We start from the raw sequence: 13,562 nt of genomic DNA on the forward strand, positions 1-13,562 counted from the left end.
AAAAAAAGGCGTTGGACTGGAACTTGTGAACATGATATTTGTGGTATGTGGTATAATGCAGTTGTAAATCACCGCACGCCGTCTCCTCAATACGACGTGTGCATTCCCGGAGCACATCCTCGTAATCTGAACAACCCTCCTCGTTTTCCACCTATCCGTGCCAACAATAGTAGTGGTATCATTGTATTATGCTCCCAATAATGGCCAGAAAAGTTGGATCAAAATGTTATAAAACAACGTTGAATGCTAGTAATAAAATTTTGTACCAGCACCAGCACTGGCCGGATTCAACAAACACAGCCGTCTTTCTTCTTTACAAGAAGACAGTGTGGAACATGCGGCGGACAGGACCCATCTTGGCCAGCGACGCACGGTACTCGTTGATCGCGTCCCAGTCGAGCGCACGGCGACCAGAGTCGACGTCAATCTCTGACGTGCGCAGCCAGCCGCGGCGCTTCCAGATGTAGCCACCGATCCAGAAGGCGATGACCAACGGGAAGGCAAGGAAGGACTTGAAGAAGCCCTGAGCGTCGTTGACACCGCCGCCGACGGGGGCGATGGCAGTGAACAGCTGGGCAATCAGCACAATAATGTTAAGGCCCAGGCCGATGTACGAGCCGACGACGCCACCAATGGCCTTGAACGGAATCTCATCCAGAGTGTGACCATGGTACTTCCAGGCACTGCGGAAGCGGATGTGAGCCAGGCAGATGGAGCCCCAAGTGAAAAGTGCAGCCAGGCCCGAGAGGGCCAGCAGCCAGTCGAAGACGGTGGAGCCGGCAGCAGCGAGCGAGATATAGGCAAGGAAGCCGAACATGATGAGGACAATGACCGAGAACAGCGGGCGGCCGGAGCGGTCAATGTAGGTGAAAATACGGGGCGCGTAGCCCTGCTGGGCAAGAGCAGTGAGGGTACGCGAGCCACCGTAGACGGACGCGACACCGATCGACAGCACGGAGACGAGGATGATGACGTTCATGAAATCGTCGAATCCCTTAAGACCGGCATACTTGCCGACGAGCACAAAGGGCGAGGCGTTGATATCAGCGTACGGGTTGGCACCGAGCAGACGGTCGTCGGTGGAGCTGACCAGGAGACCGACAAAGAAGAGGCCGAGGATGTAAAAGAGGGTGATACGCCAGAAGACCTGCTTGATGGCGCTGGGCAGGGCCTTGACGGGGTTGTGAGCCTCAGCGGCAGCCAGGCCGACCAGCTCCGTGCCGGAGAAAGAGAAAGCAGCCGTGACGAAGACGCTGCAGAAACCACGGAAACCATTTTGAAACGCGCCAGGGTCGTGCCACAGGCGAGCACCCCAGTAGTGGTTGTATTGGCCGCTGGACGGGCCACCACCCAGGACGAGAACGAAGGCGATGATCATGAAGATGACAGTCGCTGACAACTTGAGAACAGAGGCCCAGAACTCTTCCTCGGCGTAGCCTAGTGTGCCGAAAATGTTGATAATGATGATGAGGCCAAGGAACATGGAAATCCAGGCCGCATGGTTGATGTCTGGATTCCAATAGGCGACTGTTAAACTGCATACTGTCAATTCGAGAGGCAAGACGGCAGCCCATTGCATCTAGATTGGGTCGCGTTAGCAAAGTCTCACCAGGACCACTACCAGGACCACACAACACTTGGCCGTGTTCTCGTTGTACTTACGACGTAGTTCCAGCCCATGGCGAAACCCCAGGTGGGGTCAATGAAGCGAGCCGAGTAGGTATAGAAACCACCAGAAACCGGATACATGACAGCGAGTTCACCAAGAGCGTAGACGACGTTGAACATCATGACGCCGATGATTAGAAAGTCGATGAGAAGGAAGCCGGGGCCCTGAGCGAGGGTTTTGTTAAAACGACGCGTTTTTTACACACAAACGGCTTGCCCGACGGCCAAAACTTACACCAGTGTGCAGAGCACTGCCGGAGCCGACGAAGAAACCAGCACCAATGGAACCGCCAATGGCAATCATGTTCAGATGACGGGGCTTCATCCGGCGATCCAGCTCGACTATGCCGGGGCCGTAGTGGCGCTTGTGGAAGGACTTGGTGCTGAGGCCTAAGCGAACGCGCAGAGGCTCCTCGCCGGGGGTAGCAGCAACGCCTTCCGGGAGAACAGCCTCGTTGTTGATGGTGCCAACGACATTGCTATGGCGCTGGCTGAGATCGTAATTGGGGGCTTCCTTAAAGCCACCGCCGTTGGCGGAGCCGAGCTCCTCTTTGTCAGACATTTTGAAGGATGTGTTGCTCTCGGTTCTCAAGGAAAGGAAGGAAACACGTTGAGAAAGAGAGGATCGTTGAAAGAGGGGAAAGAGACAAGTGGAGAGGTGAAGAAGAGAAGACGCAAAGGGGACGGACGATCAGAGGGGAAGGGGACGGGAAGGGGTTCAAATAAGTGAGGGACTCGAGAAACAGACGCGAGAACCAAAAGCAACGTGATGAACAAGGGACCCGCCCAAGACGACAGAGGTGAGGTGAAGAAAGTAAGGATCGGCCGCGCCGCCTGCAACACTGTTGGGCAAAGAGGCAGCACCGATATAAGAAGGGAGGTGTGGAGTCTTGGTGCACTGAGGGTGGGAGGGAAATCAGGGTGGTAAGAGAATAAGAAAGACTGAAAAGCATCCGACGTCTCAACGAGCAAGACCGGGCGTTCTTTGTGAGCAAGAGGGTAACAGGTGAGGAGAGATAAACAGACAACACGGAGAGGAAAGTCCTCTGTGTGGAGCATGTAGTCCGTTAGATAATATGACAGAACGCCAAGAGCGGACAACGAACTTGAAGGTGGGTTCGTATGCAGGGAAACGACAAGACAGTGACAAGGGTCGCAAGTCGACAAGAGAAAGAAAGCGATAGCTCCAACAGAAGGGGGCAAGGAGGAAATGGTTCAAGGCCAGAGGCGAAAAAAAAGGAGCCGCGGGCAGGGTACAAAATACAAGCACAAAAGTCAACCGAGTCTGAGCAAGAGGCAAATCCGGGGCAAGCTTGTGAGGCGCACCGCCGTCGTTTGCGAGTGGAGTGGATTTTCCGTCTAGAAGGATACAGAATGGGAAGAAGATGAAGAACGATGGGCTCGACTGGCTCGAGCTGGCAGGGACGTGGACCCGTTGCCGCGCCGGTGGGTTCTTGGGCGCGTTTGCAACTCGTCGACCTGCCTAGAAGGGTTTAAAATGGATTGTTTGAGGTCCAGATGGGACAAGGAAGTGAAAGTAATTGTGCCTTCTTAAACGATTTGATGAGGTAACAGATATTACTTTTGTGTGCCTGTCGGCAGGACGATGCCTTGTGAACGGGGAAGAATGCGGAGAGAATGGGACGGCTTCAACGAGCAGCGGGACGGGACTTGAACGCAAACAAAATGAAGTCGAAAGTGAGTCGTTTTCTTGAGTAACTGACCACGGAGAAAGGCTCGAAAAGCGCCCAACAGCGGAGTCAAAACGGTCCTGTCCAAAATGACCAAGCGTCTGTATGGTGAAGGAACCTGTCCTGGGCTGCGTATGGCGTCGGCTTGTCCAGGGTGCGCGTAAGTGAGCGAGGTAGGTGCTCTTTTTCTGTTTTTGTCTTGGTCTAGGTCTTGTTGACTGATGTGCTCGGCAGATGTGCGTGGGAGGGTGTGGTTCGAGAAAGCCGCCTGTCAGCCAAACCGTGTCGTGAGAATGATCGCCAACCGCGCCTCGTTTCGACCTCCAGCATTCCTTGCTTAATGTCGGTCACCAGTAGCCCCATGGATGAGGCAAGATCGTCCTTGATAGATTTAATGGAAGCATGCACGGAAAGAAAAGAACGCACGAGGAAGCCCAACAACACACATCGCATATGTCGAGTGCCCTACGTAGCAGTAGCTACAAGATGGACTGGAATCCCGGCCAAGAGTTCATCCGACGTAGTGTAGGGATGGGTGATCCAAAGCAGGAAAAGAGGATGAATGCACTTACGAGATACAAAGAAGCCAAAATGAGACGCTTTAGAGCGTTTGAAGGCCAAAATTGTTGAGACAGGCAGGGTCACGGCTGGTGGTCGGCAGACGGGCGTGGTTTTCAGGAGAAATGGGGTGCCAAACAACGCAACAAGCGCGTGAGAAGGGCGCTGACTCTGGACGCAGCAAATCAGAAAATGTCGTGACAGTACAATTTTGGTTAAAACGTCAAACGGTGCCAAATAATTGTGGATGCTGTTGCACCTTGCGCCTTCCTTAAACCCCCGAGAGGCAGTTTGCATGCAGTTACGATTATTTCCTATTCTGTCCATCTTCATCAATTCCGATATGTTCATGAGAAAGGCGCGACCGACGAAATCGAACGCGGTTAGACCTCAGAAGCAAATTCAGTTGTCAACTGTGGACGTGAGGACAGCAGTCATGGCCGCCAGCAAAATAGCAAACTTCCTCCAAAGGCAATCCGCTAGCAGTGTAAGAGGAATGCTTGTGGTCCTTGGCGCGGCCGAGTTTTCTTCTCGCGGTTCCCGTAAGACAAGCGCCAAGAGATGGACCCATTCAGCACAGGGCAAGTCGAGAGGACGAGGCGCTAAAGTGTCACAGTGTCTTTCCGACTAGCTTATAAGAACTGGAGAAATGGTCGGCAGGGAAGTGGCAATGGGCAGGCATCATACATTGTTGGCGCACAGTCTCAGTGAGAACTCAACACGGAAGGATAGAGTGGACCCCACTCAAAGGTAACTTACCAGCGTATTTCCAACTGTGCGCCGACGTACATAAATCTGTCACTGCACACTACAATTCTAGGGAACATAAAGTTCATACAGCAGTGCGAGATCTAGTTGCACTGTGTACATAGTACAAGCGCCTACAGCACGGCCGATCTTGTTCCCAATCGGGATATCATCGCCGCGGCTCATTCTCTCGGCAGCGACGCCACTCGACTTTTGATAGGGGCAAATACGTCGATCGCTCTCTTGATTCTCGACTGGATTACGTACTCAGTATTTCGAAGACAGGGAAATGGGAAATAGAGCAGCAGGAATGAAAAGGAAAGGTGCGATCAAAACAAGGGAGGCGGGCCATTATGGTCCTACGTGACCTTCCTATGGCTGCTCGTCTGCCCTGAAAATGTGTCTTAACATACCTGGATGGTCGCTGATTCGTTTTCTTGACTCTTTGTGAGTTTGTGTAGTCCTACTGTGCGACAGCACCTGATGCCATCATGGCAACCAGACAACCTCAACGTGGCCCTGCATGCCCACGATGCACGCAGAGCCACGCAGTGCCACGCAGCGGGACAAGAGAAGCTCAGAAGGTTGGCGGTTATCGTGCAACGTGATGAATGGACAGCGCGCTCCATGTGCAACGCCGATGCTTGTTGTGGCCAAGACCGCACGCTATTCCCATATGCTCGTCCGACCGAAGTCTTCTAGGAGGACCAAGGGCGACAAAGCAGCGTCAACGTGGCCGCGACTACGACAATGGGGCATTCGAACAAACTCTACCTCTACAACAGCCAGTGCCCGCACAGACCTGGCGAGGAGAGGTCCTGTATGATATGGTCCTACAAGAGTAGAAGAAGAAGGTGAAGATTAACAGTTAGCATGGCGGAAAGAGGCACTTTCCGGCTGATGCCTGGGTAATACGGATACGCAGTCCCCGTCAGCTGAGGCAAAGGTTGACAAGTAAGACGGCTGGTGGTGCGCGAAGGATTTGACCGGGGCAGTTGACCAGTCCGCAAAATGGAATACCCGTAGATTTTGATGAGAGACAGGAGTCGAGGGAGTCTTTCTCTTCACCACGGCAGAAAGACTCCAAGCGTCCGTGAGGAAGTTGGTTGAAGTTGAACAGTTTCGCCTTATGCGGAGTACGAAATACACTCCCATGATCCCACTAGACAGAATCGGGGAAGGTGTCATTGCAAGGGAGGCCAACTCCACTCCATGAAGGCTCCGTGCCCTGTCCTCAGTATTCTGTATTATTGTACTTTTTTTTTTTTTGGCTTCTTTCTCGTTGCTCGTCTCTGTGTCTGGTTCTAAACCGTCAATTCGCCTTCTGACTGGGACCCAGAACAGAACAATCAGTCAAGCAGAAAAGGCCCGTTTAGAGACTTGGATTTTGTCGTCTGCTGCGCAGGTTACCTTTGGGTATTGCTTTTCAGCTCTCAGACTTCAATTTCCCTCCCCAAGATTGTGGACCGTCGTCAGATCCTCGCACAAAAAGACCAAAAGACGAGTCTGAAATTGGTGCCTTTCGTTGTAATGGGCCAGCGTTGGGGCAGAATTAGAAATGAAAAACATCGCGTCTAGGACGTTAGAGTTAAGAGTCAACTGCTATCGCTTGTCCCGGCAAGACGAGCACTGTCCTTTCTTGTCAATGGCATGGCCGAAGTGAGCACAGCTCCATAGTGGCCGCCGAAGGCCGACCAGAAGATCGTCTGATAACACCTCGTTTACAGGACAAATCAAACGAACAACGACAGCAAAGGTACCAAACGAGAGCCTCTTGTTACGAAAAACCGGGGTACAATGGACTGTCTGAAGTGCTGCCATAAGGGTTGCGCCGAAAATTGATTCAAAAGTACGGCGCCAAGGATCAATCACACCTGACAAGCGTGGCAAAACCAGCCTCTGTAGAGATAACTACGAGATAAAAGGGACGAAAAACGCAAGAATCACGAGTTTGATGGACAAATGCACATGACAGTGTTGTGCGGACAAGGGCTATGCAAAGGTAAAGTGCAAAGTGAGTTGCAACGCGTTGTGGCAGAACAGACGTTCGATGCGTCTTTTTTTTTCTCTAGGGCTTTACGAATATGTCAATTGGAAGGGCCAGCACACATGTATTTTTCGAGTGACCATACGGTACCGTTTGCCTTCCTCTTGATAGGCCCGTCAAAATATCGCCTTTGGTTGCGGTTGATAGCATGCCCCATTTGGCATCCTTTGGAATTGTCTTTCCCAGGCTTGACAGCCTCCCTGTGCGCCTCCCTGTGCCAGCTGTCAAAAATACGTAACGACAGAGCGAGGGCAGCAAGGCACCTCCAATCGTACCTAAAAGATCGGGTCCCGCACCTCCATTACAACCCCAAAGTCACCGTTGCGATTTATTCGGGTCCGGGTCATGTCCCAGCTGGTGTGGGTGGCAGCCAAAGTTGGGCCAACCACCCGCGCCCCAGCTGCACTCCAGAAATTGCAAAGCGGCCATACAGTTAGTTGTCAAGGAGGGTTGCAGTGCAGCTGGAAACGATGTCGATTGTTGCTTTTTTTGTATGTTTCGTCCAGCTTATTTCTGCTTCAATTGGCAATTCCATGATCGCATCTGGATAGTCAACGCCCAGCGCACCATGCAACCACCATCCATTATTACGTATTACACACCCACGATCCGTACTTTGTACGGAGTACGGCATCTTGAATACTTCCCGAGGGACAATCAAGATGCGGAGGGGAGGGTGGCCTGGCCTGTGCCACGGGACAACTGCAATGGCATCCGTTTTGCCAGCGATTCAGCCACCTACGTAAATATTCGTAAAGGTTGGTGCTGTGGTTGCATTTGGCGGTTGGTTTTGCCGGCCGTTTTGTCGTCGCGCTGCGCCGCTTCTTTGCTGCCTTTGTCGTTGATCGTGCCGCGATGAGATAACCTTGGAGACTGCAAAGATCAAAAACCAAGCGTGCCAAGGACACAAGACAAAAGCCCAAACAACCAACGTCAAGAGGACCATGCTAGGCAAAATTAAACCGGGCAAAGATCGTCAAATACGGTGGGAATAAAGGGTCCCAAAACTGGCGAGGGACGAGAAGGAGTCGCCCGCCTGTAACCAAGAACCTGACAAAGAAGAGACCTATGCAAGAATGATCCTGAAAGCCAAGACTGGCCCCAGCCAGAGAGGTCGTATAAAATACGTCACGAAGGCTTCAATGTAAGTCGCTTGGCCTCCAGGAAGACTGTCCTAGTGCATGCTCCAATGGTGCGCTGCAAAGTGCTTGGAGACTTTCGGGGTGGCCGACTCCAGTGGGCTTGGTTCCCCTCACTGCGCATTACCTAAGATACGTCGTACTCGCCCAGCCACTGCAAAACCCGCCGTTATGGCAGTGGCCTCATGTGATGGCAAGGCCCGTGGCGGCTTGCTGCGCTGTTCGTTGTCCCATGTTCATCTAATTACCCCGCACGGCCAGCAGATATCCACCACCGAAGGACAGCACACCAAACTCGCTAAAATCAGACGTCGCAGCGCTGTGCTCAACGCCACTGCCGGCGCTCTGCCGCACCGCTAGTCTAGCCAGTAATTACGAGGGATAACTGGCACTTGTTCCGAGCCAGGCCTTCTCTGGCTAGCCATGTCCGGCGCTTCTTACCTTCCGAGCTTCTTTTCCTTCCTTGGCTTCCACCCGGGCTTCCATGCATGTTTAGCGTGACGCCACAACTGCAAGGAAGAACGAGAGGAACGGACACAAAAGGGAAAGGACTGGGCAAACAACACAAGAACACAAAAACCACGAAACGACAGAGTACGTAAGAGTGTAGAAAGAAAGATGGTGGGCAGAGGAGAAGTACGCCAACGCGCGACTGCCATACGGCGTGGATTCATGATGTACTTTCCTGCATGCTGCATTTACTTCTGGTGCAAGGCTCATCCAACCAAAACGTACCGCCATTGCATCACGGCGACAATACGCACCCAAGCTGGCAAAGGAGGCTGTGGGATGCCCTCCCCACCTCGAGGCTGTGTTATTTTTGCTTGTATCAGTTTATTCCCGTCTACTGGGCGTCGTACGCTCGCCCAATGGTTCGCCAGGCTACAATGCTCGCTTGACATGTTCATGTATCTATTTTCCGGTCAAGTTCCCACTCAAATGCCAAAGCAGCTTCTGTCTTGGGCCTAGGTGTATGGGGACGAGTGCGGAATCGTGGAGCCGTTGCGGAGCTCACGGCGCTGGGTCCACTGTGTAAGTCAAGCATCCCCCTTTGTCCAGTCCACCTCACACCAACAATTCTGGTGGCTGCTGACAGGAACCAGAGTTGAGCCTGAGGATTGGAGTGTACGAAGTATGGCGAGGTTGCTTAATGAATTGTGGGTGGTGCGTTAAGGTTGGAGGGCGCTCTGAAGGTACTCGTGTGTATCCTCGCGGTCGATTTGGGCGACATTGCAAAAGTTCGACAGACTCTGCTCCAGTCCTTGGGTTGTGTGTCTGTGTAATTCGTACCTCCAAATACGCCTCCACCATCCTCGTTCCGCTCCCCAGATTGTGGTTGTTTTCATGACAAACTGACAAACTGACCAAACTGACATCGTGCAACTTCCCCGCGCACCATCTCAACATCCCGGTTTCTGTTGCGTAAAAAGTGAGGGGAAAGGAAGGCGAGCGGTGCCCAGGTGTGCCAGAAATGCGCCTCCTGCTCGAGGGCTGACTCCGTCGTTGGTCTCTCCTTTGACGATCCAAAAAGGCATCGTAACTTTGAAAATACCCCGACGCCAGCCGGTTGTCTAACGCCTTGCTTCCCCAACATCTCCATTCCGCTCCCGTCTGGGGAAGATTCTTGTATGTAATAGATATCAAAGATGGCGTCGGTGTCGTGAATAATCGTCCCGCCTTTTGCCTCTGCAGGTGGTCAGCGTGGGCTTCTAGAAGGAATCCTCCGCGGCTTCCATTGCATCTAGCCATCTGCATCTTATTTACGGACACCATTACGTTATTTGTGGAGGAATAACGCACTTTGTAAGATGATATTGGTGTATGTCAGGCATGTGGAGATGTGATCTAGACGGTTGGGTGGTATACGTGTTTGCTGTTTGTCCATGCACACAAACATGCTACATCAAAACGTAGAACGCAACATACCTCGCCTAGACACGGATATTTTTATTTGTTTTTGGTTCACCGTAAATCCCTTTAACCGATGCTATCAAGACCGCCAGCCATAGGTTTTCAATAAAGAACAATCCGTGTAGATCAACGATCAAAATACCCCTAGCCCGGAACAAAGGGATTTTGCTTTCGCGTTGACTGTCGCTCCAGTTGCCACAGACCTCTCTTCTCGTGAGATAGGATACCTGTATGCATTTTGTGCTCATAAATGCCTCTTGTGGGTCCTTGCTTTGTTATTCTCGTAGCTGTCGGCCTGTTCCTTTCTTGGTCTCATTGCGACCAGACGGTTGCTGCCTGTCTAGCCGGTGACTGCACCGCAAAGGAATCGATTTTCGCTGTTGGTGCGCCCACTCCTATCCTCGTACGCGCCGTAAGCTTGCCTCGCCAACTGACTTAGCCCGAGCCAAAAGATGAGGCGATAACAAGCACAAAAGGTCATGGCAGACTCGCTCACCGACGTGAAAGAACGGGCCAAAAGGTCCACTGGTGAGCATTGCGGTTTCGACTTTTCCGCGTCTCCCGAGGCATTAATCTAGCACTCCTGCGTCCAGCGACTATTAGACTTTCTTTTTTGCGCCTTCTTGGGTGGAAAAAATGCCCGGCTGGTTCATCTTACTTTCGTTGCAATAGATAGTTGCCCGATTGCAGTTCCTGTTAGTCAACGTTATTTGCGTACGGACTAACGACGGCGGGGCCGCGTTGAGCAAAGTGCAAAAGCAAAGTGCAAGGCGCCGATGCTCGTAAATCGACATGGAAGTGGCCCTTCAAAGAGAGCTGCCCCGATTTAATAAACAACGCAGTCAGCACGTGCTTTTCGGTGCTGCTTGGCATTCCGAGGTCAACACGGCCCGAGCAAAGCCTGGCCAAACACCGTCAGGGCAAGGGGCAGTGCATAATGTGAGTAATAGTAGTCGACCATGTGCTTGTGCCCAGCCTCTCCAAATTACAGTGTCCTGTTGTATTTCGATCATGTCCTCTCTGGTGTACGACGTATTCATGGGGACATGTCATGGCGTGTCGGGGTATGGTCGAGATCAGGAAGGTCATTGACATCCCATGGCCCCTTGAATACTTGGGATTCCCGGGCAGTCTGGGCAGTCTGGGCAGTCTGGGCATCTCTTGGCATCTTTTTGTTCAGGAGTCGAGGCCGTTGTCGATTGGTCTTGGGGCATCCGATGCTCTATCAAATACGCCATACTTATCATGAAGGATGCAAACGTAATGGCTTTGTTGTTCTGCTATCAAGGCCCAATCACTTGATATCAACAATGCGGCCACTTTCGATAACAAACACATTCGACACGTCGGGCGTTGTCGTTGCGATGGAATCCTCCGTGAGCGTCTCCCAAGACCGCTTCAACCTACCAACTGCAGCCTGCGGCTTCCACCACCTCGGTCAAGCCTTTGCACGGAACCAAACAACCCCTAGAGGAAAAGGGGTGGTGCGTGCCATCCATCCCAACCACACATTGTAATTACTCCGCGGGTGACAGCTGCCAGCCCGACTATCCGTCCCTTGTCATCTCTGTGCGGTTTTCTGGCAAGCGCCCCTGATGATCAGTCGCCGAACCTACTTCTGTGCGTCGAAGTAGGGTGCAGGGTGGTGGGTGACTAGGAGGGGGTGACATACGACGTACTGTGTGGTAATGCGTCGTGCCGACGGCAAAGTTGAAGAAGCTCGGGAGCGTCACAGAGCTGGACCTGGAGCTGGTAACAGTACGGCTTGGGGAAGTAGCAAAAGGAGCTTGCTCGGCTCGGTTTCTAAACCATATTACGCAGTATTCCTGGACCTTTGCCAAAGGGGGTTGCAAGCCGACCACCAGCTGCGTTCAAAGACAAGGTCTTGGTATGGCTGGTGGGATCTGAAACATGGACCCTGGAGTCGAAATTCTGCGGTAAGAAACAAAATGTACCCAGCGTCACGAAACGACGAGATGTGAAAACGTCCAATGAGATTCTCACGGAAAAGCCTATGCAAATAATCATACTCGATGCGCAGACAAAACCAACGAGAAAAAAAGCAGAGACAACCAAGAGAACGCAAAAGAAAAAGAACGGTGGTAGAGTGTGTCCAAAGTACAAGAAACGTGGACGCAGCCTTGCACTGCCTGGGAATCAGTTCCCGTCTGTCGACCAATTTTCTGTTTTTTTTTTTTTTTTAATTTCCCAGCATCGATCCGACCCTTACATAACGAAAAGAAGGTTGACATCTGCGTCTTGTTAGTACCCAGAAGCAAACACTGGACAATATGGCAATCCTACCACATGTGGTGGGGACGACCGCAATGAAGGACGACCACAAAGGAGAGGGTAGAGAGGGTAGAGAGGGCACGGAGAGGGGCTCACCGAGAGGATGGCTGCACGACAGCTGCGGTTTCTGGGTGTACTTGCTCTGCAGCACGTCGCGGATGCTGTTGAGCAGCTCCAGGTAGCTCTGCTGCGGGTTCTGGGTGATGGCCGTGATAAAGGCCCACGACATGGCGCCGGTCGCCTGCGACGCAATCGTGGCGTCGGCGCTCGTCTGGTCGTCCTTGCTGCCGGACCACATGACCACGTCGGCCGGGCTCGTCTTGGTCTGGACCGTCTTCTTGTACGCGCCGTCGCCCTTGACGGCCGTCCGCGCAAAGTCAAAAATGCTCGTGGCCACGCCCGCCAGGTTGCCCTGGGCGTAGGCCATGACGGCGCCCAGCAGGCCCTTGCCGGCCTCCTCGGCCAGATTGGGCTCCTTTAGGACGCCCTTGGTGGAATAAAGGTACGGCAGGTCCATGGCGGACCCGGAGTGGCACGAATCGAAAATGGCCGTCAGGCGCACGCCGGGCTGCAGCGGCTTCACGACAATGTTGTGGATCTCGTCGTCCACAATCATGCCGGCCTGCTTGAAGTCGACGGGGTAGATGGTCTCGTCGTAGCCGTCGTCCTCGTCGCCGTCGAGGTCCTCGGTCTGGCCGCCGTGGCCCGAGTAGTGGAGGAACAGCGCGTCGTTGGGCTGCGCGCCCTGCACGAGCCACGCCATGGCCCGCAGGATGTTGGCGCGCGTCGGCCGCAGCACGGGGTCCCGCTGGTCGTCGGTCAGGATGACCATGTCCTCGCGCTTGTAGTTTTGGCGCTGCGTCAAGAAGTTGGACACGTTGTGCACGTCGTTGATGCAGCCGCGTAGCGCGTTGTCGGTGCCAATGTAGTTGATGCCAATCAGCAGCGCCTTGCGCTTGCCCGTGCAGTTGGAGTACTGGAACGTGTAGTCGGACGGCGCCCCGTGGCCAAACGACTGCGCCTGCTGCGGCGGCGGCGCCGCGGCACGGTTGTCGTAGCCGCCCTGCTGGTAGCCGCCTTGCTGATACCCGCCCTGCTGGTAGCCACCCTGCTGGTATTGCTGTGATGGCGGCTGCTGGTATCCCTGCGGCGGATACTGCTGCTGGGGGTAGCCGTACTGGTCGTAGCCCTGCGGCGGCGGGCCTGGCGGGGGCCCGTATCCGCCGTAGCCGCCCTGTGGAGGACCGTAGCCGCCCTGGGGAGGACCGTAGCCACCGCCGTTGTGGCCGGGGCCGTAATTCTGGCCGGGGAATCCGCCGTTCCACGACATGTCGAGAGAAGAGGCGGTGGTTGTGTGGAGGGGCGACGTGGGGAGGGGGGGACGGTTGCTTCAGAGAGCACTCGTGGTTGTCTTCGTCGGCGTCGTCGGCGTCGTCGGTGTCGTCGTCAATGGGAGTGGTGATGTTCGTAACAAGATGAGCTGAAAAAAAGAGAGAGATTGCGAATGTG

General features: G+C 53.5%; 2 protein-coding genes across 2 annotated transcripts; both read right to left on the bottom strand.

Annotated features, from left to right (window-relative positions):
- Positions 1-313: 313 nt before the first annotated feature.
- Positions 314-2,230, bottom strand: SPSK_08851 (Amino-acid permease INDA1; the record flags this gene model as incomplete). The annotated part of the gene is made up of 3 exons (XM_016735437.1): positions 314-1,579; positions 1,663-1,833; positions 1,904-2,230. 3 exons carry the CDS (start codon positions 2,228-2,230, stop codon positions 314-316), a joined length of 1,764 nt encoding a protein of 587 aa, XP_016586878.1.
- A 9,757-nt stretch (positions 2,231-11,987) lies between these two features.
- Positions 11,988-13,383, bottom strand: SPSK_09229 (metacaspase; the record flags this gene model as incomplete). Its single annotated transcript, XM_016735805.1, has 2 exons — positions 11,988-12,013; positions 12,066-13,383. The coding sequence occupies 2 exons, from the start codon at positions 13,381-13,383 to the stop codon at positions 11,988-11,990; spliced, it is 1,344 nt and encodes a 447-aa protein (XP_016586879.1).
- Positions 13,384-13,562: the final 179 nt, after the last annotated feature.

Source organism: Sporothrix schenckii (assembly GCF_000961545.1).
Source record: "Sporothrix schenckii 1099-18 chromosome Unknown Cont44, whole genome shotgun sequence".
NCBI classification, from domain to species: domain Eukaryota; kingdom Fungi; phylum Ascomycota; class Sordariomycetes; order Ophiostomatales; family Ophiostomataceae; genus Sporothrix; species Sporothrix schenckii.